At 32.8% G+C, this 20,121-nt stretch overlaps 1 protein-coding gene across 1 annotated transcript in view; it reads left to right on the top strand.

Moving 5' to 3' along the window:
- The window catches only part of LOC124363587 (verprolin-like), a 34,058-nt gene extending 14,278 nt beyond the window's left edge, over positions 1–19,780 (top strand). Inside the window, exons 2-3 of the mRNA XM_046818843.1 lie at positions 18,679–18,746; positions 19,688–19,780. Of these exons, the coding sequence (XP_046674799.1) occupies positions 18,679–18,746; positions 19,688–19,780 (161 nt within the window). The remainder of the gene's footprint in view (positions 1–18,678; positions 18,747–19,687) is intronic.
- Positions 19,781–20,121: the final 341 nt, after the last annotated feature.

Here is a 20,121-nt window from a genome sequence, read left to right as displayed (position 1 = left end):
TTTTGGTCTCTGGTTGAATTCTTCAAGAGGTCTGATCTAGACTTTTTCAACCAAGTTAGTATAGATTTTCCATTAAAGGATCTACAAAGATGATTGAACATGCGTCCATGAGGTGTAGCATCTGTCGCAGTACAGTGAATATCATAAAGAGTAGAGAGTGTCAAGAGCACATTCCATTGATTTGAGTCCACATTGTTTGGTTTTAGGGCAAATACCATAGTCTTCAATATGATTCCATTGAACCTTTCACAATTACCATTTCTTTGTGGGTTGAATGGAGTAGTACTGTTTGTAACAATACCATTTTATGAGAGAAAAGTTTTCAGTTCAAATGACATAAACGATGAACGATGAATGAATGTCAGCAGGTGTACCCAACAATGGGAACAATTCTTGAGATGTTTAATGGCAGTTTGCGTTTAAGTCAACTTGTCTATAGTCTTAACGTCTGACAGAAAGTTTTGAAAAATGTCTTCCAATGTTGCCATTGCAGTGGTTCTGATGGACTACGTCACATCTGTCCGATTTCAAATATTTGTCCATATACTAGAGTTCCAAAAGTACAGGAAAAGGCAAAGTGAAACTGAGAATACTCGTCTATCACACTGAGAATGTATTTGTTTCCAGAGTTTGTAGGGTCCCTTGAAGTTCAAAGAGAGATCTAGCCTTAATTATTTGTACTTGATGCTTGAAAAATCATGGTTTCAACTCCTTAACGCATAGGGCAATTGTTTCACTTCTTTCACCGTGTATTAAGTTTTTGGCATGAACCCAATGTGTCATAGGAGTTATCCTAGGATGGTATTGATCACTGTGAAGTGTATTGAGGTCAATAACAACAGAAATTCAATGTACAGCTATGGGATTAAATTTCCCAGGGTGATAGACAACACCAAACTGAAATCTGTGTATAGGTTTAAAATATTCTTACCTAAATCAGCTAAAATGGAGATAATACGATCTGTAATTTTCCAATAAATTCATTACGCTTTACATAATTTCAGTAGTAGTTACAAATCTGAAAAATACAAATTCTCCTACAAGGCTCCCGAACAATGCCCTAAAATTCTTTTATAATTTAAAACATTTGACCATTAGTGAATATGGCACAGTTGCTCAAGTTCTGTTAATTAAGGAGTGCTGCCTTATCACATCTGTCTGGATTGTACGTAATGTACTTTTGATAGAAAGACCACATTATTTAAATCGTAAGCTAATTCATAGAAGCCACGTGAGTGAGCGCCGGGCACGACAAGATAGCTTGCTGTGCAGCTGCCAGGAGTGAAGCTTGAGTTGGGAAGAAAGTTTATTTACAATTTGCACCCCATGGATACAGTATCCTTGTGGATTCTGTCCAATCTTCTGATATTGGACAGAATATTTCTATAAAGTGGCCACAAAATATTTTAAAAGAAAATGAAAGTTTGGTATGGATAATAAAAATATATGTATGGATAAGTTAGTAGTAAATTGACCTAGGTTTTCTTGTAAACCAGAGTTTTACGCTTGGGAATAAGAGCACTCAAGATTAGGTCGTCTTGACGTCTGACATTTTTCAAAAGTTCTTCCAATGTTGCAGGCATTGCTGCTGGAAATGATGCTGATGAGTCTACGTCACATCTGTCCGGTTTCCAATACTTGTCTGCGTTGTAGAGTTCCAAAACTGTGTGATTTTGTATTTTTTTTTAAATAGATTTTAGTGAAAATAAACAACAATTTATGTAGTAGAAACATTATTATAACTTAGATTATCCTGTATTAAACAAAAAAAAATAAAAACATCAGTATTAAAAAATTATTATGAATTTCATAATAATTGTTTTTTTATCTCTAATTGTTAGCTCTAGGATAATGCTTCAGACAATCCCATGCTGCCTCAACTTACTATTTGAGGTTTGACGTAAGAGTCTGGTAAAGGTCTAAGATATGTCTCGCCAGGAGTCCATTAGGCGTTCTTAAACCGAAATTTAGGGACCTAGGATGAAGCGCACCTACCCAGGTTACATTTATGTTAAATCCTCAGAATGTTATTTCTTTCAAAACAATTTTTATTGAACTCAAATTTCAAGCAATTCTTTAAAAATTATTAAATCATTCGTCTGGTGAATTTTAACAATGATATTTTTCTCTCTTTTAAGCCTCAGCGTTAGCTTCGATATACACGGTTTTATTGTTCTTCACCATATCTATCATGTATACACATGATTGGCCCTCCCCAGGATTTAAATCCGAGATCTCTCAGAGAGCCGAGACTATACCCATTAGTCTACGGAGAAGGACAACAAACAATGACATTTTGAAGTAATAGTAAACTGTCCTTTGCAATCAGCTGAATTTTTCTGGATCAGCTGATATCATCATTGCAATGAAATTACCTTTTAAAAAAAATCCGTACAGCGCTTTAATTATAAATGTTTCTAAAGTAAAAACTAATCATCAGAACTTAATAACTTTGCTATTATTTAGAAGCTAAATATGCATGGAATAAAGCATAACTAATATTAAATATCTAACTTTTTAGCCCAACCGCCATATTTAATAAAGGTAATGGGAAATACAGAAGATCTGTGTTACAATGTGTCCATTATTTAGTTATTTACGGAATTAAATATCAGTTCTGATGTCTGTTGGAAGTTATTGGAAGTTTAAAATTTGTATTACCACTAGGATTATGTTGTTGGCATATAAAAACAAAGTTTTAGAACAAAACATGTTTGCATTCAACATTGTCAGTCTCTTTTAGTAACGTGAGTAATTCGTTTTGTAAATATCAACCATGCGTAGCTTGCATTTCCAACACATGTAACAAAAGCTTTGACATGACATAAGTTAGTCATGTCAAAAGTATGAAATATGAACAAAATCTATGACGTATAACACAAACGTCATAGTACAGACAAATTTGTTGTGGTAGTTCCTGTGTGTAATTTGCGCACATGACAGGAATTGATTATTAAAATCTGTGTTTCATCTCAAAATAGGAAAATACACACAAGAAATTATTTATGGAAGGTTATTTTGTTTTTTGTATTTGAAAATTTATTTAAAGTGTTAGGTAATCTGCAGTACTGTTTTGAAACTTAATTTGAATTGGGTTTATAAGACAATGACTACGCCCTATCCCGTAACAGACTGAGCAAACACAAAAAGAACAAAGTTTGTTATTAATATACAGCACTGCATAACAAAATTTGTTGTTCATTAGAGGATTATACATTATGTTGCACTTTTAATTGACTTTCTTAAATTAATATTACAATTCTTTTTATATAAAAACTACTCTCTTATACAATACCACTCAAAGTTATTGAAACAAAACTTTGTATAAATGAACTTTGTTACTGATAAAATTAAGATGACCGTAATATCTTGCAAGTTAGAGATTAATAACGATCCTTTAATATCCCAATTATTTATTTGTCAATAAATTTCATAAATATTAATTGTATGGAGCAACCTGTAGACATATTCATGTTAATGGAAAAACTGATAAATTAATGACGTTGGGTTTAGAATGCTTTGTTCAAACGCATGGTTGTGGACAATAGTGTTTAAATGTGTTAAATGATGTTTCAAATAGAATTATAACAAAATCACAAATCCCATTATTTGAAAAAACACTTCTGTAATATTCTAATATTTTATAATGTAACAATCTTAATTCTGAAGTGGGTTGATGTTTTGTTATGCACTACTATTCATTATGTTATTATGGTACGACAGAGGCAGGCGACATTAACAAACCTCTCTATAAAATAACAGAGAGTAGGAAATAAAATAAGTGGAAGAGATAATATGTTAAAACACCACCAGAGTTGGTTTAATACGCAATATTTAATATTTAAAATATGAATACATAAACATTGTTCATGGTGATGGTGGAAGTAAATTATGTGAAGATATTATAAACAAAATACTAGAAATATTTTACGTTTCTATAGAAACTATAAATTTGCCATTGACTGCTTCAAAGACAAATTACAGTATTTTATGTAAAGTTTCTTAGCCAACTATAATAACAGAAAAACTTAAGTTTTTTACTTTAGAAACAAGTAAGGCCGTGAATAACTTTGTGAATATTATCTCCATATTAGATTTTTTGTCATACATTAATGCTAATAGGGAGAATAGCTATTTAGACCTTGTGTATATTAGAGATTTTTTAGTAGGGATTTTTTTTATTAGTAATAATAGGTCCTAATCAAAAATAAAAAATAATGGACATAACTGATATTCAGGTATATTTTTATACATTGCAAATCTATAAATATGCAACTTGGATGTACTTAAATGTCAGTGTGTCAAAGCTATTGATTATTTACCACTAAATATAAGGTTGGCCGGTCAAGACTGGGCACCGTTAGCTTGAGCACTTTCAAAATTGTATAACAGTTTTAATTTAGTTTTGGTCACTCATTTTAATAAACAAAAAATGTAACAATAAAAATATGAGAAGTCCTTGATTATATAATTATTTATATTAACATTGTTTAACAAATGGTTTTAACTATTTAATGCTGTAATAACACTGAATGTGAAAACAATTATAAACAGTCATCGAAAGAATTATATTTTTTTATTAACAAAAATGAAATTGCTATACAAACAAAATAGAACAGTGTAATGGTGATTCTCGTAAACATAGGATAATTATGAAATTTATTATGAGAAAGGATGTGAGGAAATATAGTGATTTCATTATTGATAACAATCAGGTCACAGTGAAGTGTAATGAAAAGCTTATTGCTATGGGTAATGCGTTCAATCAATACTTACCAGAGCTGCCTGCTAGTCTGATAAAACAGGACATGGGTCACCGGCGCTGCTTGCGGTAGACTCTGCCCGTGTGCTGATAGAGATTGTGTCCACTCAACTCGTGAATATTATCAGTATAGACTGAATCTCTATTATACTGTAAAATTCAATTTATCTATTTTACTTCCACCTTTACTGCACTTAATGAACTTGTCAGTAAGCAGTGGAATTTACCCTGAATTATTTAAAACACCACTTGCTGTGCTTGTACACAAAGCAGGCAATACAAAAACTTGTCACTAAGTCACTACAGATAATTTGTAAACTACTTTAATGAAAATATAATTTATTTTGGCCATTCAGTACGGTTTTACCAAGAACCAAAATAAGGATTCAGCATTTGGAGCGACGAGTTAAAGAAATTGTTATGAACAAAAGTCCTTTATTCTTACAGACTAAGTGAGGGCCTTTTTTAAAAATTTCAAACCTGTATTCCTAAACAAAACAAAACAATTATTTCTAACTAAAATAACAACTTATTATACACCTGCTTTTGACCTAGTTGATTTCAAATCTACTGTTGTACAAATCAGAAAATTGTGGAGTTTGAAACAATTCTTTCTATTGGTTTAAATATTTTTTGTTTACCAGAAAGCAAACTGTTATAATTAATGTAGCACGTAGTATCATTTTAAATGTAAGTTTTGGAGTACCTCAAGGAGGAGTGCTCAGTCTAAATGTATTTGTGATATTTACCAATAATTTGTGCTGTCTAAATGTAACTTCTTAAATGTATGCCTGTCCTTATGACGCTATCACATACACATCATACAACATAATAACGCCTTTGATCACATCGGCCAATAACTGTGCAGTCTTAAAAATCTAAATTAATAAATATTTCAGTTGTATAAAGGAAAAAAATTTTAAATATTAAGTACTAAAATATAAAATGTAATATAATTTCATTACAAACCATTATCTTAAACACACTATATTATGAACTTTATGACACATAAATGTAATTCAGGTTTATGTTAATATAAATTCTAGTTAATAATTTTAATAGGCATCGTGATTAGACATATTAAATCTCTCCAAATAGAAAGGACTTTAAAAATATTGTTACAATTTATTTGAAAAGCAAAGTACTTATGAACTTTATTATACTAAAAGCGAAAATAAAAATATTGTAGTTCCTAGATAAGAACATATTAACGTGTATTTTAATATTTATGATATTTATGTTATTAAATGTTTACAAAATGTTGGTTTTGATTTGAAAAACTTATTCAGGTAATATTATTACGATTTACATGAAGAATAAAAGTTTATTTATCCAAGTTTAAGTGAAAATCAAGACAGTCTCCGTTTTTAAGACAGCAATATTAATAAATCAGTATAAAATCTTGTTTTTATAAACTTCCACCACTAACTTTTGTGCATTTGGAACTTGTAATTTAATTATAGTTAAATATATATTTTCTAGTTTTAAACACTGCTATAAATCCCTTCTAATTACTCACTTTGGCTGCTTCACTCGCGTACTGCGACTCTCAGTAAGGAGCTTCATGTAGAACTGCTACACGACCAGCAAATTGTCCCTCAACAACTCTGAAGTCTAGAAAATTAAAATATCAACAATTTATTTTGTCACTGTTCCAAGGACAGAATTAACACTGCCTCCAATGAGACCTTAACAACACTGAACTCTGCCATGATAATTCTAGCAAATTCAAATATCAACAATGTATTCTCACTCTGCTCCAAGACAGGAAGTGTGTCTTAACATTCCTTGCGTAAATCATAACCATTAAAAAATCCTTTGATCTTTGGTATTTTTGCTCCATATCATGTTGTAAAGACTTGGAAATGAAATGAAATTAAAATTATCTTTGTTTTATAAGAAGTAAGTAACGCATAGTATACTTAACCTGTACAAATATTAGTATAATACAATTTATAACCCTCATAAAAAATCAAATCAAATGAATTTTAGTAATAAAGATTAGTTGCTATACATCCTAACAAAATACTTAATACTACAAAATGCACTCTTACGTTTATATACTGCATAAAACTTAAATTGTATCATAATAAAAATCGATGATGAATTTTAAACAAAAATATAGTATAAATATATAATATTAAAATTAACTCTTTCTATCTTTGATTCAAACATTCATTCTGTCTGCAACAAGCTAAAAAGCGAGCTATCCTCAAACACCACGGCCCCGATCATCCGCTACAAGAAATACGAATTCGGGCTCACAGTCGAAGCAAACCTATCTGGCTGTCCAAAGTGTTTACCAGCAGGAAGTAAACTCTATAAACTGCAATCAGAGACTACAAATGATTTATTGAAAAAATGTCGTTCTGCGGTAGGGAATTCATTGCCTAGATGAGCCAGAGCGGCTATTTCTCATGACTTCTTTAATACCAATGCACTCTAAACCGTTTGTAAAGTGTCTTGGAAACACGGTTTCAGGATATAAAAAAATAAAACTAGGATTCGGGAAGCCCTTAGATCGTACAATTTTAAATGCAAACATTAACATTGTAGTAAGTTGAGATACGATCATCTCGCTTGAAGTAAAACCATAAACGTAAACAATAAATTTGGATTTTCTGCATTATACTAATTCAAAACCATGGCACTACAGTGAAGAAACTAAGGAAATAAAAGTGATTTAATTAGTAGAAGCTTTATGTGATTATGGTAGAAATCGTTACCCTCATTTCAGCATCTGAACAACTGCAAATACCTTTTTACAGATGCCTTCAATAGTCAGTCCTGTTCATCGTTTTCGTAATTGTCAATCCCAAACTGCAAACTACAGTATGTTTACAGTAGCCACGTTAACTAATATTTTAAGTACGTTTTAAAGTTATTCTATTGGTTTTAGTTTTGTGCAAGTTAAGTTTAAGTTCGTGCTTTTCAGTCCAAAGTATAATCTGCTGAATGTACAAGTTAATGTTTTCACTGGTCAGGTTAATGTTAGTAACTTTAAAGTGAGCATCTAATTGTATCGTTAAATCATCGGTATAAGAGTAAAACTTCGTATGTGTACCTTGCTTATATTGTTTAAATATAGTGAAAAAAGTAAGGGCCAAGAATGGACGCTTGTGGCACACCACACGTTACAGGCTTCCAGTCAGATATGATGTATCAATCATAACAACACACCTAGATGTCTTCCACCTAGATAAGATCCCATTCATTTAAGAAGGATCCTTAGTGCAAAATCCTATATGTATCAACTCTTTTACTAATAGAGTGTGATTAACAGTGTCAAAATCTTTAGAATAACCAAACTGTACCAGTAGGCCTACACTCCCTTGGATCCATGACAAACAGGATTTCATCTGTTGCACTCAGTAACACAGTTTCTGTATCGTGATGCTAATAAAATTCAGATTGATTCATATTAAGGACATATTTCGATTGTAGAAACTGAGTAATTTGACAATGCACGTTGAGCAGTTCAAAACCTATAAAGCAGGCAGGATACTGATAAACCTGTCTTCTTGTAGGTGATAGGGTCTTGTTTTGTGTAACTTCGTTTGAGCCTCATTGAATACTCATTGAAATCTTCGAAAGTTGTTCAAACCCTCTTTTTTAAATATATTGCTAGTCAGAGGACGTAGTATTTTTTTCTATTCTCATATATCGCTTCTAGTAGCAAAATAGTTGTATTTTCAGTTTGTAACTTTCCAAATGGCTTTCATTAAAGCCTAATCAATTTATTGCTGTTCATTACAAAATCATTTTTTTTTTTTAATAGAATAAGATAAAAATCTATTTTTCTTTAATTTTTATGTCAACTCTTTGAAATTATAGGATGTCCCACAAACAGAGTGTCTCATGTTCGAATTTCGTAACTTTTAAACGAAAAGATACGTCATGTTGTACATCATTCTAAAGGCCTTTGCATCCTAAACATTTTGGTGAAAAATTGTATTATCTCTATTAAATAAGCTATCAAATAATACCACGCATGGCTTTATATTTTTTAAAGCTAAGATAATATATTTTTTAAATATGTTTTACCACAGTAAAATGTACTTTTTTATAATTAAAAATTACCATACCTAAAAGTTTTAAATTTAAGATTAAAATTAAACAACTTTCAGATTTAAACTTCTTTTCTATGAGTAATCATTACAAAACTGCATCAATTATACTGTACGTTTGGGTGTGAAGTGAAAGTTTGCTTTGTCTTTTAATATGTAATCAGGCAATTAGACCTAACAGAAAAATAAAATATTTAATAATCTGTTTTCACTACATTCATTTAATATCACATCAGTGCTTCATCTTGGTTACATTCTTAGCGTACGCAGAAGTGTTGCGGTATGTTGATCCATTACATAACAAGATTCAGCTCTGATGCCTGGAAAACAACGGCATGCAATTCGAGTGCCATTTTATTTACGCTAAGAATGTAGTCAGGCTCGAGCATATTGTTGAAGTGATATTTATTATCATAGTGAACGTGGCCTTTTTAATATTTTATTTTATTGTTTGGCCTCTTACTTGGATTAACTTTACAGTGGTAGAACATTTTTTGTAATGCAGCCTCCCATCGTATTACTTGAAAGCTTGTGTTATGAAGTATTGAACAAAACTTTTATTTTATTTTGGGTTCATATCATAGGAGTGCCAATAAAAAACAAAAACAACCACTGTTTCTTATAAACTTTAGCCTGACATTTTGTTGCGAAATTGATAGTAACAATTTTTCACTATACACATTTAAAGAAGTGGCAGTAAGTTTTGTTATTTATATGTAAAAATCACTTATACATCACAAATGTAATTTTACGTACAAATGCTTTTCTTTGTCTCAGTTTGGTTTTTTTTTGGGGGGGGGGAGGAGAGATTTTAATAAACTGCAGTAAAACGTCATCACGTTTTACATCATAAGCGTATAACTGAAATGGTAAGGCCTTCGACTCTAGTATCCCTTTATACAGGACTTCTCCACACTGGCTTAAAATAGTTAATTGTTACTGTAATCGTTGGAGTTATTCAATAAAATATCATTAATATCGATATTAGATTAATAGATTGGAACATCTTCAGTGACTATCCCAATATTGTTTAAAATGCGGTTTAATACAAATATATTTTGCTCGTGGTGTTTTTAAAAATTAAATTGCGGGTTAAACTACGGGTACCTGCTAATAAGTTAATAACTTTTGTCAAATATAAAAATTTTTATGACTACATTGCTTAGCTATAAAACATTGCAATAATCAAATTAGAATTAGGAAAAGATTGGATTGTCTATTCTGGCTAAGTTGCCGCCCAGCATTACCTATGTATGTCCCTATAATCTTGTGATATACACGAGAAGAAAATGTGAATTAAATATAGAAGCATGTAAATCTTCAATATTAAGTGTATAAAAATGCAACATAGAGTTCTTGACTGCCGAGACGAAGGCACCATTACGATGTTGACATTATATTAAAAACAGGTAAGATGTATAACAGTATAAGTATAGGTGTTTCTTACTTGGCCATAAAACTTTTCAATGAATCAACAAATCATTATACAGCATAAAAATTAGTGCAACAAATTCTGTTTAAGACGTGCATATTAAGAAAGAATAATCGTTCATACCCATGGTAAATATATTGTAAAACAGAGAGCAGGCTTTCAAAATCTAGCAGGTTAGTTAAAAAGGCGTATGGCTTAGAAAATAAACAACTTATTGATAACTATTGTTCGTTCATTAACCTCAACTGAGCAGCAACACAAATCACCTTGCAGGTGCTTATGCTCAGAAGCCTGCGAATTAAGTGAGAATTTCACTACCATGAGAGCCTTATTTTTGGCAGTGACAGTCTGTAAAGATGAGGAAAGACAGATAGCAACACGTCCAACTGAAAACAGTAGAATGAATAATTCAGGAGATTCGAAAGTGTCTTTGATAGTGATGAAGGATATCAGAGAGCGCGGTGATGACGCGCATAACGTGAAGGGAAGGACAAAGATGCAGACAAACCCGTCCTGAAATAAAAGTGAAACTGATGATCCTGGGTCAGCGGAACGGGACGCGACTGCGCCGCGCGGTGAGGTCGACCTTGCCACCACTGTTTCGTGTATGTGCGTGCGTGCGTGCGTGCGTGTGTGTGTGTGCGTGTGCGTGTGTGTATGTGTGTGTGTGTGTGTGTGTGTGTGTGTGTGTGTGTGTGTGTGTGTGTGTGTGTACGTGTGGCTCTGCGAGGCTCCTATCGCCATTCGCTCAACAGTTTACAACCCACCTAAACTAAGTAGTAATGTACATTTGTTTCAAACATCGCGTAGCTTCTTTACGAAACACTGAATCGCAATTCTGTTTCGTCACTTGGACATTGACTACGTGAATGTTAAAACATCGGTTTTCAACATCAATACACATTTAGAAAGGTACCTGGGGATTGTAAGAAAAAAATGGATATAGGCAATTTGAAAATTGGTTACATTACTCCTATATTTTCGTATTTTAATTGTACGACTATCGACAAAAGTAATCAATTACATTTTGAACTTGGAATTACTGTATAGCATGAAAAATTCTAAATTTTAAACATTTATGCTTATTGAAATCTTGAAAATAACGAATCAAATCCAATAAAGGAAAAAATTACTACATTAAAAACATGACAATGAATTATTTACGGGCTAACAAATTCATATTTTATATTCGTATATAAAGTTCTGTTTCGTTTTATAAATTCTATTATAACATTTGTTTTCAAGAAACAAAATACATCCTAATTAGTTAACACTGTATTTTGATCAAAAACAAGGTAATATAAATATAATATTATTGTTGTTTTGTTACAATTAATTGATTGTGAAGAGAAAATAAACGTCTCATTTAATTTCATATGCAAAACTATAAGCGCTATATGTATTTAATTATTTAAGCGTTTTGATTAAACGTGGAAAATTAGATATTATAAGTTTGCTAATATAGGTTTAACTTTTGTTATACAAAATTGTTATGAACTGCAACCATGCTGTGAAGATATATTATTATTACCAAAGTATACCCGAGATATCGTACGTAGTATAATGGGAGCATCTTAAGCATCTCCTTACTAATAACCAAGTATATTGTAATAAATAGGTAGTGGCCATTGGAAGGTATTCCCATATGCAAATTCACTTCAGATAATGGGCGGGGTGTCGAGTTCTGAAGTCAGAATGAAAAGTTTTACGAACTTTAATGAATTTAATTTCTTTGCCAACTACCATGGCATATGGTAAAATATCTCCTCAGACTTCGATTATCTGCTATTTATAGTTGAACGGAAATAGATTACAGATAGGTTTCCCTATTCTCTTCTCACTGATTACCTTTTATATAACACGACCGTATTCTATTTTGAAACGTAAATATTACTAACTTAAATAGTATTATGTGTTTAAAAGGGAATTCTTGGAAAATGTAAATCATAAACAATAGCTTTTCTGTGATAGGATAACAAACATCAAAACTTTGACATTAATAATATTTAAGATAAGGACAATGTTTCGAAAGTATATCGCTGCATGTTTTCAGGATCATAGCTTCCTCTCTTCTACCCTCGGAAAGAATTATTGCATAGAACTTACAGTAAACCCGATGCAATAAAACTCATGTCCTTGCTTCTTGATCCATGTTCACTGTACCTTCCCATTTTTATGTCCTTTGGAACTCTATATGGAGCTACATACAAAAGATGAATAGCAGTTCACTATTTTGGATCATTTGAATTAAATAAATATATTTTGAAAAACAAACGAGGAAACATCTAAAAAAACCGAATAATGCAGTTATGGCTCTTTTCATAAAATGGGTAGACTTCAGGACATATTAAACACAATTACATCAACCTAACGTGGTATATCTCAGTTTAAAATGTGTCACTTTTTTGCTCCAATGATGAAATATTTATGAAAATGTGGTACCTAAAGAGATACCACAAAATCCGTTGCAACAAATGTTATAAATGACTTGAAAGTTCTATAACCTCTTTTATCTTATCCTATGATGTTTTGTAGCTGAGATATAACTATTCGTTTTAAAAATTTATAACTCCGCAAATCTGGAAATCTGTGAGATATAAAATACTGTTTATTAGTGCTACATTTTCTAAAATGTTGCTTTTAGTTGCCTGAAATATGCAGAAGCTTAAATTAAATATTTCAAAAAAGAGGTTAGTCCGAGAGAGGTTTAGGGGTATTAAACAATTTTCTATGGTTGACTAAAATATTTAAGTGCCTTTTTTCCTGGCTGTTATTTTTTGCTTGGAAATTCCGTCTCTGTAGTTATCTTTCCGCATTGAAAAAAAAAATACTTTTGTGCATGGTTAAGGCAACCATTTTCGAGTACACTATGTGGGCACACTCATAGTTTTATTAATAGGTCAGGTTTTATAGTAATTCTTAAATAATATACAAAATACATTAAAACCTTTTACCATCGCCATTTTGTATAAAATATCATCCTTTGGCTATAGCTGTTTGTAGGGAAACAGTAATAAAGTAATGTAAACACTTTAAATCTGCATTTAAAAATATCTTTCAAGTAGTACTAAGTCATATAGTATTAGTCCTAAACTGTGCCTTTCTAAGTAAACTCTGACAATTGTTTATAATTGTGTAATAAGTTGAAATAATATGTATTACTTATAGGATTTTAAGTCACTTTTGTTTCAGCGATTTTCAACATCACGATATATTTTTATCATTATAAACTAAACTGTGTTAGATTAAATGTATAACTAATTAAAATGCCATTGGTGTAGAAGTTTTTATGTGATTGAAGAATAACCATTCATACATTTAAACTTCAATGCACATTACATCACTGATTTACACACATATACATAAGCACTTTTCTACAGAACAAGAAACTGTTAAATTGATGAGTAAGAGAGCATACGATCCCAAGGACACAAAGTATTCAAAAAGTTTCCATGTATTTGATTTATGTGGCCTTCAAGGTTTCTTGTGAAACTGTGCACGGGCCAGTTCTTGTTAACGAGGGCCAGTCTTTCCCAAGCACGAATCTCACACCATCTTGAACTGTAGGAGGTTTATAACTATGGTAAATTTGGTTGTTGAGTGGATCTCTGTTACATTGGTAGGGAAACATAAAGGGAAAAGCGTAGAAAGAGACAGGAAATGATTCGTATTGTCAAGAACTCTGGGCTTTCAGGTGTCTAGATTCCGCACCAAAGGATCACGAAAAGACGGCGGTGTTGTACTTTCGGGATAAAGCCAGCCTTAATGGCTGATTATCCCGATAAATAGCTGCTTTAATGCATACAAACCATGTAACTCAGGAATACCACTCACTACCGGAGTGTCGCAAGTAATTGCTTCTTTTGCAGAGGATATCGAATTTACAGTATCAGGCAACTCTTGCTTTGTGTGACAGTCCATGTAGCATCTGGTAAAGAGCCATTGTTGATCTGGTGCTTGGCAATAGAAACCAGCACAGGATACTAAATGTAGTTTTTTTTTTTATTTTAGCATGCTTTTTGGGATTTATTACAGCATGCACAACAAGCAACAAACTGAATCCGGTAATCCAAAAAAATCTTTCCATGTCCAGGGTTCGAACACTCTGTTCTCCCTTGGTTTAAAATTACCATCGAACTGTAAATTATCATGTGGGTAGTGTGATTTTGATTTCTCTTATCACAGGTTTTAAAACCACGCAACACTGATTTTTAATCTCATGATTGGAGATGACAGATTCAGAAGACTCTTCAATCTCTTTCCATATGGTTCTGCCTTGTTATAAATAAGAGAGATAACTTTAAAGATGTGCATTTTCATGGAATTTCACCAATTATCAGTTTAAACATTTCACAAACTTTTTTCTCCATTGTGTTCTTGTAGTTATTATCGTATTTATTTGCCAGAAATGTCTAAGAATAAATACAACTCAGATCGCTTCCAATGATGTAAGATATAAGCAAGTTATATAAATGAAGATATTTGAACCATTAGACAATGGTGGATCTTGAAGAATTTCTTTTATGGAAATGTAGGAATTGAATGCGGCATAAGGTGTTCAGTTTCTTAATCAGTAACTTATTGGGGTCATTTCGGAGAATACTCTAGATTCTATTATTAATGATGACGTCATATGTCATAAAAGAGGCAGCTGCAGACATCCCTACTTTGTCTACGTCCAACGGCTTTAAATGATCTCAGATTGGTGACAAATAACCAAGAATCGGCGCTTTGCAAAGAATGTTACCTGTAGTGAGGTTTTTTGTGGTGGACATATATATATTTTTTTAATCCCTTTTGCCACAGCATCTAAACATATTGCACTCCTTTATTTTTTATCGAATCGCAGTGACAGATGTCTGAATATTCAAGACATTTCTTGTATAGTGTATAATTTTTCAATATTTAAACGATGAAATATATTAAGGTTGGAGACTTTTCTGAACAATATGTAAAATTATTGAAAAAACTACAAGAATTTGGATGCGTACTAATTATATCTCTAAAACAAAACTCCTCCCATAATCCTACAACTAATAAAAGGGTCGTAAAAGTACAACAAAGATATTTAAAATTCCCTTTATTGGATTAAAACCAAGAATGTTAATACAGTTTTGTATAATTTACGACTGTTTTAACCGTAAAGTTCGAAAAAGTTTGAGTTTTTTTGTTCTCAATAACCAAAAAAATCGTTGAATAAAAGTAAAAATCTATTGGATGAGTATGAATGTATAACTTTAAAACGAGACAGCTCTCATAAGTATAGCTACGAATAAAAATAAGGTCGTTACAGAGCATGTGGTTATGCAATAATGGCCTGATATTTGCTAAGGTTACTTGAAAACAGGTCATGAAGCATTGCTCTTATGGAACTATAATAAAGATGCCCACCCAGCCAGCTCTTAAAGTTTTGGAGTAATAATAACAGCGATTTCAGTAGTAAGTCTAGAATGTACAACTATTTATGCCTTTGGTTTTACCTAGATTCAGTATATATGTTATACGTATATTCGCAAGCTTAGGAGTGATAGAGTTAATGTTAGTAGTCATAGTTCTAGAGAATCCATCTTGTCTAATGAAAAGTGGCGGTAGATTTGTACATTGTCGGCTTAGAAGTGAAAGTTTTATGGGATGCTGAATGTAAGTAATTACATAATTACAAAAATAAAAGATGTGATCCAGGTGTGGAATATCTCGTATCACAGGTTTCTAACCACAGTAGGCTTATTCCTTATTATTCGCGACAAGGCCTGGTTAACTCATATGGTGACTGGGGGCATGATCTTCTCCGGTTATTGTTACTGGTTACATACGCAGTTCTGATTTACGTAGTAAACACTCGTATTTACTGTATTTACTGTATGCGAGTGTTTGTATATTCCCAGGACAATGCTATTAAAAGATAGGGAATTCTTTGCTTCACCTGAAAACCAATGCAGTTTATATTATTCTTTAAAGTTTTGCATACGCAATTGAACTCGGTTTGTATCTGTTTATCTATACATGTATAGATAGTACATCGGTCCATTGGCAGTTTCTCTCCGGCCTCTATATAGCTATTAAGAAGCCTTTCGCTGGTATGAAGTCTGGTGTGTGTTTTTCTTGGTTGCAAAATACGTTCTTATATATACAAATACTAAAATACCTACAATGAAACATAACATAATTAATTAGGAATGTTGCTTACATCATATCATGGCTGAAAGATCAGACCATAACAGCCAAATCTGTTACCTTAAATACAGTTGAACTACACTTACTACGTACCTGTAACCACATTCGCCACTCTTAACTGAGGCAAAGCGTTAGCAGTGAGAAAGTAGCTCACATTGCCAAGCGTGTATATAACACCTGACTGAAGGCACAACGTAAAGATGACGCAATTTTGGTTTTACCACCGACTAACTTACATTTTCACCATAAAGGTGACCTAGGATTCTGTACATCCGACTCTGTACATCAGTAACACAGTCAAAATAACACTGTTATTTTACAGATTTTTAAGGTTAAGCTATAATGATGAAACTTCGTGTTAAACAAACCAATCCAGAATAGACTTTCCGGCTCAGTCAGAAGTAGGTGACAACTGAAGTATTGTAAATGTTGCGTTTAGCTCCAGCTCACCTTCCTCTTTGTGCAGCGTGTAGAATCTGAAGCTGTCACAGAATTGATCCTGAATAGTCCTGAATTGATCCTGTCCAGAATTGTCCTGGAATATAGAAGTCATGATCATCTGAAAAGAGCCAATAAAAGTTAGCGGCGAAGAAGCTCATAAGAACTCTGTACATCGCTTCAAATATCAGAGGTATCTACACTACACAATATAATGGAATTAAACAGGTATTTGAGCTTCTTCGACCCGACTTTTTTTATCTCTTTAGTTCAACATGACTCCAGATTCCAGAAGTCAAGTCTATGACCGTTAGTTTCCAGACGCTGCACCAAGAGGAAGATGAACTGGAACTAAACCCAACATTCACATTGCATGAACCCTTCCCACCACAGCTTCTATATGAACTAAAATATTTAAATGTACTCAATATCTCGAAGACAGTTTGTAGATACAAAAAAATTTACAAACGTTTATTAAATATTACAAAAATTCCAGAACATTTTTTATCTAGGTTCATAAATAACAATGCTGTGGATTAAAACAGTTTAAATTCGCGGTACCAGAGTAGCGAACAAACTTTGTCAAAGTAATAAAAATAAAAATTTATGTTTAAATTCGCGGTACCAGAGTAGCGAACAAACTTTGTCAAAGTAATAAAAATAAAAATTTATGTACGTACAAGTTTGAAATTCTTTCAACATTCTTATCACCAGTTCTTTGTGATACAAAAGTTTTTATGGGATTTTCATGTAATCAATATCTCTAAAACCAGAGAATTTTAAATACTTTTGATTTTCCTCTACGTTCATAAATAACGGACCAGTTGGCAAAACCAAACGTGAATGTCTTATCTAAATACAGTCATCCTTTAAGGCGTTAAGATATTCTTTACGTTATGAGCATATTCTATTTTAATTGACGTGAAGCTTTCCCGGGGTTTTTAACTGATGCAATGCCGCAGGAAGACAAATCCTCCTGTGGAATAATTTAAAGTAGCGGCGCGGGCCACAGATACAACAATTCTTGCTTAGACATAGGCAATATCAACATTCGAGGAAAAGTCAAAACCCCTGCCTTATCACTTCAAGGGGGAAATGCGATCCAAACGTATAGAAATGTCCTTTAATAAAGTATACGGCACGGAAACTCCTCTACGACTCGCAGACCCGAGCTCGCAGATCACTCCTGTCTGGTAACAACCAATGTGGTTTTGAAAGTGATCATTTCACTATTGTGTTAGTGTCATAACTAATGAGTGCTTTGAAATGCCCATATATGTCGATGGCTCGCGCCACCTGTTCAAATTGACCATGATGGAAGAGCGAAACGCATTTATGGATGAACGGGTTCGTAGCCTTATGGAGCTACAGATGTATGGATGGTCACAAAACCTCAAAAACGCTGCAGGCACAAGATGTTAACGGTGCAGAGTAGATTTCTTATCTGACAGTATCCGAACCAGTTTTTCTGGTGCTTGCGGGGGCTATTCCTATAAATTTCGAAAGAAAGCTTTTATACGGCTGCTTAACAACAATAAAATAGTTAGTGAATCACTTTTACGGGACTCTCAAAAGTATTCTGATGTGTACTTAAACATAAAGAAATATAAAAATGAAGATGCACAACTATCCAATACACATGACCCATCTGCTTACAGATATAATGGATATTCAAAACATCATTTTATACAAATCCTTATTTGTTTTTTTTTATATAAACTCTATATTAGAAATTTAGTGTTCTAGTATATTTATCAAAAGATAAAGGTGTGTTTTAAAAGGAAATGTCTTCTCTTCATTTGCAGACTTTGGGGAATTTACGGGAATTCTCAGAGACCAGGCGCTGCGAGAGTCTGGGAGCTACCGAAGAACAGTATCTGCTGCTAGCGTCTGAAAGTTCTTCAGGGCAGTGAGCTCTCAGGTCGCATATTTTGTCAGGGTTGGTATAATTTATATTTAGAGGCTCTCAGGAACGAGGTGGTACAGCTCCCTTCATTTTAAGTTTCTGAGACTTATGAATTGCAACGGAAATCTACCTGAATCTTGAAGCCGGCGAGTTTGATGGTCTTGTTTATTATTCAAGATCTTGGAGCCACATTTCACCAGTCTTCCCTCAACTCTCCGCTCATAAACACCAGTATTCATAGTAGATTAATTTGTAATTTTTAACTTTCGTGAATATTAGTCTACAACAGTACTTTCCGAGTTTACATTTGTAATTGACATCTAGATTGATAGGAGATCTACAAGATTCGGTTTAGTAGGAATATGGAGAAGTGAATTTTACTTAATTGGTCTCCAACTACCAAGCCAATTTCTAATTTGTAGAGAGAAATCTAGAAACACAAAAGTCAAAGTAACAAGAATTGGTGTTTTCCAAACCAATGGAATTATTTGCGTTATGAAACTGCTGAAGATTTATTAGACACAATGTTTTTCTATATTTAAGTCAGCACTCTGAGCTATCACTATGCGAGAAGCCGTCCTGTTGCTGTGGAAGGCAATGAGTGAACAAGCTCAACGCAGCGTGATGGAATGGGATACAGAACAGGGATATCTGTTTGGTCATCACCGGTCCTCGCCACATCTAGCAGATAGGAATTTCCAATAGAAGGAAGTGCAATTTGATGCGGAAGTTAAGTTTTTTCCAACAAATATCGATTCAAATTGTTTGATTGAGTTATCGCTGCTTGATACATAATTTGTTCCAGATGGCGCTTCTGATGCGTAAAACACAATGGAGAAGCGTATGATCTTTGCTGGATACGTGAAGTTCGAATTATTGCTATTGATCTACTTATCTTTTATACACAGGTACAACCATCTCCGGTTACAAATACGCTCACGGATGTGATCCAAGTCTTGATAGCCTTCGAGCTGGAGCCTCCAATGTGTGAGAAACCATAGTCTATACACTGATTTTAATATAAGTAAAGATGTATATAATATGAATATCTTAAGGTTTTGTAACATGCGAACCTAGAAAGTATCATTTAATGTTTCCTTTTTATAATAGAAAACGTTGATCTCTGTATCACCAACATTATTTTTGTATTACTGATAATTTATTGACAAAGAAATTAAAAAGTCGGTACTGAAAGATTACATCGAAAAGAAAGCTTAAATTCAAGAAAGTAATTAAAAACCACGTTGTACCTAACCCGGCCTAAAGCATTTCTTGAGCGAATATAACCACAAGTAGAATTTCCAATTCATTCAAAAAGTTGTAACTATGCAAAATATTTTCC

This window comes from Homalodisca vitripennis, chromosome 5 (genome assembly GCF_021130785.1).
Source record: "Homalodisca vitripennis isolate AUS2020 chromosome 5, UT_GWSS_2.1, whole genome shotgun sequence".
In the NCBI taxonomy this organism is placed as follows: domain Eukaryota; kingdom Metazoa; phylum Arthropoda; class Insecta; order Hemiptera; family Cicadellidae; genus Homalodisca; species Homalodisca vitripennis.
The sequence above is the reverse complement of the archived record's forward strand: the minus strand, read 5'-3'. Positions and strand labels throughout refer to the sequence as shown.